The 3,359-nt window shown below is 33.2% G+C and overlaps 1 protein-coding gene across 1 annotated transcript; it reads left to right on the forward strand.

The window, feature by feature from the left end:
- Nucleotides 1–465: 465 nt before the first annotated feature.
- LOC131073565 (beta-glucosidase 13-like) lies at nt 466–2,756 on the forward strand. Its single transcript, XM_058010030.2, has 10 exons — nt 466–541; nt 630–707; nt 790–877; nt 998–1,250; nt 1,330–1,445; nt 1,535–1,755; nt 1,871–1,902; nt 1,992–2,094; nt 2,360–2,468; nt 2,551–2,756. The coding sequence occupies exons 1-10, from the start codon at nt 481–483 to the stop codon at nt 2,744–2,746; spliced, it is 1,257 nt and encodes a 418-aa protein (XP_057866013.2). The 5' UTR covers nt 466–480; the 3' UTR covers nt 2,747–2,756.
- The last annotated feature ends 603 nt before the right edge of the window (nt 2,757–3,359 follow it).

Below are 3,359 nucleotides of genomic sequence, written 5' to 3' on the forward strand. Positions count from 1 at the left end.
TATATCAAAGAAAATATTTAAAATAAACTGTCAAAAATTATATAAAAATTTAATTTATAACATATATTTTTAAAATATAACTTTGATAAATAGGGTAGACTGTGAAGCCTAGGCCCTTCCGAAATCCTAGAGGGCTAGTATTTGAGTAGTTTAGTAAACAACGCGCTGTAAGTAAATTAACACATACCATATAATTCATAAAGATTAATGGTCGATTGGAATCGATGTAAATATGTTTAGCTTAGCAGTGTAAATGAAATTGTCCGTAGGGAAAATCGATGATGGAGGCAATGGGGATGTTGCCGTGGATCAATACCATCGCTATAAGGTATGAACGTTCAATTCAGATCATATATTTTTCTGATCTACGAAAGAAAATTAACCTATTTTTTCCATTATCTGGAATCTGAGTGCAATACAGTTTGCATCTTGAACTACATTAAAGAGGGGTAGTGTAATTTACAGGAGGATGTGAGACTGATGAAGGACATGGGCCTGGAAGCATATAGGTTCTCTATTTCTTGGTCACGGATATTACCACGTGAGCCCCATTGTTTTTCTTTTTGGCTAAGCAAAAGTAGCTAGTATTTAGTAGTGTCTCTATTAAATCCTTTTTACTTGGGGGACAGGAGGCACGGTCAAAGGTGGAGTTAACAAAGTTGGAGTGGCCTACTACAACAATCTCATTAATGAACTCTTAAAACATGGTATATTATATTTATGTATTGGTTGTAACGATGTGGAAATTATTGTAATACTCTCAAGTCTATAACAAACTCTTATTTGTAGATATCAAGCCTTTCATAACACTGTTTCATTGGGACCTTCCGCAAGCTCTGGAGGATAAATATGGAGGCTTTCTCAGCAAAAATATTGTGTATCTAATCCTTCCAAATTATTAAATCCTTTAAACATCTATGCCCATATAGTATACTCATTAATTTCATTGAATACCCATTTTATGTGCCTAAGGAGACCTCTTATTTACTATATGCAGGAAAGATTTTGAAGCTTACGCTGAAGTGTGCTTTCAAGAGTTTGGTGATCGAGTGAAACACTGGATAACCTTAAACGAACCTTTATCCTTCACTGGCGGAGGATATGACAGTGGCACAGCTGCACCCGGCCACCATTCCTCTTTTAATGGAAGTTCAAGCACAGGAAATTCGGCAACTGAGCCATATATTGTAGCCCATAATCTTATTCTTTCTCATGCAGCTGCTGTGCGTGTATATAAGAGGAAGTATCAGGTGACCCACCATTTTCTCCCAAGTTTTTCCTATTCTATATACAATTGTCAGTGTGCCAATCTGCCATTTTTCTGTGTAGGCGGTACAGAAGGGATTGATCGGAATTACAATAAATAGTGATTGGATACTTCCCTATTCAAAATCACTTTCTGATCGGAAAGCTGCCCAAAGGGCCTTAGATTTTATGTTTGGTTGGTAAGCAAAGCATCTTCTGAAAACAGTCCACTAATGCCCATTTTAGGTGATCGTTCATATTAGATTGACTGGTAGTACAAAAATTACAGGTATATGGATCCAATTACAAAAGGGGAATACCCTTCAACAATGAGAAAGCTTGTTGGTAAGCGTTTACCCAAATTTAGTGGCCGTGAATATGCTATAGTAAAAGGATCGTTTGATTTTCTGGGATTAAATTATTACACAAGCCGCTACGCTGCTGATGTTCCAACGCCACCAAGTCCCATGAATACAAGCTATACATTGGACTCTCAAGCTAATCTAACAGGTGCACATCTTTGATTTTTTAATTTATTTTTGGCATATGGAATTATTTGTTCTGGTCATGTTTTAGAAACATTGAAAGGAACCTCTCACATAGATTGCTGTGGAAATATTTACAGCTGAGAGAAATGGTGTGCTCATCGGACCAGTGGTAAGGCTCACAATTATTTAGAAGTATTAAAAAAGCAATATTATGAAATGCTATGTGGCCAGTGTGTAATTTTTAATTGGTGACAACAGGCAGCATCGAGTTGGCTTCACGTGTATCCGCCTGGTATAGGAAAGCTATTGAATTATATTAAAAAGAGATATGACAATCCACTGATTTTCATCACAGAGAATGGTAAACATTTTATAGATTGAATATGTGAAGTATTATAGTGAACTAAAAATATTAAACATAGATATGACAATTCACTAGTTTTCATCTCAAAGAATGGTAAACACTTTATAGATTGATTATGTGAAGTATTATAGTCAATTAAAATCAATATTGTTAGTGATGGGTAACTTTTATTATTGATATACAAAATATATTTTTATAGGTAAATTTATATTAAATGTTAATTTTTTATATTAATAAAAAATTATATATTTTAATTTTATAGGTATTGATGAGAAAAATGATGATACATTCACAATAACACAAGCTCTTAATGATACTTGGCGAATTGACTACCACTCAAAACATTTAGCATTTGTTCAACGAGCAATAAGGTAAATCTTAATGAATTTATGATTTGTTTTTTTTGCAATACTATATACTTAAATAATTTTATTACCTTTAATGGCATGGCAGGGTTGGATCCAACATACAAGGTTACTTTGCATGGTCCTTGCTAGATAACTTTGAGTGGGGAAATGGCTATACAGTTCGATTTGGTCTTCATTACGTAGATTATAACAACTTTTTAAATCGATATCCAAAAGCATCAGTTCATTGGTTTCGAAAACTCTTGGAGGAAAAAGTAACAAGGGCTATAGGGACAATGTGAGAAAAGTAACAATGCATGTAGTTTTGTGTGGAGTGTTTTTCTTTCATGAAGTTATTCAATCAAGGCTCCAAAAAAAATAAATTACTTATTTTGTTTGGTAATGTCATTTGTCCATTTAAGATTACTATTTCATTCAATATTCTATATCCATTTTATTTAAATAATATATTTAAATATGCGATATTATGAGTACCAGCGAGGAGGTAAATTACCACATGTACTCCTACCATATAAACTAGAATATATAAATGTTAAGTCTAAATTAGTGGGAAAAAATAAATCACCTCAATCTCATGAACAACAACCCACATGAATACTTGTAACATTTGTGATTATTAGTTAAAAGTAGTAGATGAAAATTTTCCACCTCATCATAACCATTCTCATCGTAAAAAACATTGAACACAAGTATTATTGATGGGAAAAGTTCTTTTGAGATATTTTCTAATCTCTTCTATAGACCACTACATTTGATTTTTTCTATGTTCGAGTTTGTGAATATGGTCTAAAGCACTATTTAAGTTTACATCAACTTGATGATACATGTCGTCAATGTCATTATGAAGGAAAAAATAACATGCTTCCTTTGATAACATGGATACGCCTAATGTGC

The sequence above is a fragment of the Cryptomeria japonica genome, chromosome 10 (genome assembly GCF_030272615.1).
Source record: "Cryptomeria japonica chromosome 10, Sugi_1.0, whole genome shotgun sequence".
In the NCBI taxonomy this organism is placed as follows: Eukaryota; Viridiplantae; Streptophyta; class Pinopsida; order Cupressales; family Cupressaceae; genus Cryptomeria; species Cryptomeria japonica.

Bases quoted from the DNA above. Each gene is read 5' to 3' on its own strand.
- LOC131073565 (XM_058010030.2), top strand. From the start codon at position 481: ATGAAGGACATGGGCCTGGAAGCATATAGGTTCTCTATTTCTTGGTCA. The intron at 1,251-1,329 runs GTGACCCACCAT...TTTTCTGTGTAG, and splicing joins TATATAAGAGGAAGTATCAG to GCGGTACAGAAGGGATTGAT. The intron at 1,756-1,870 runs GTGCACATCTTT...AAATATTTACAG, and splicing joins CTCTCAAGCTAATCTAACAG to CTGAGAGAAATGGTGTGCTC.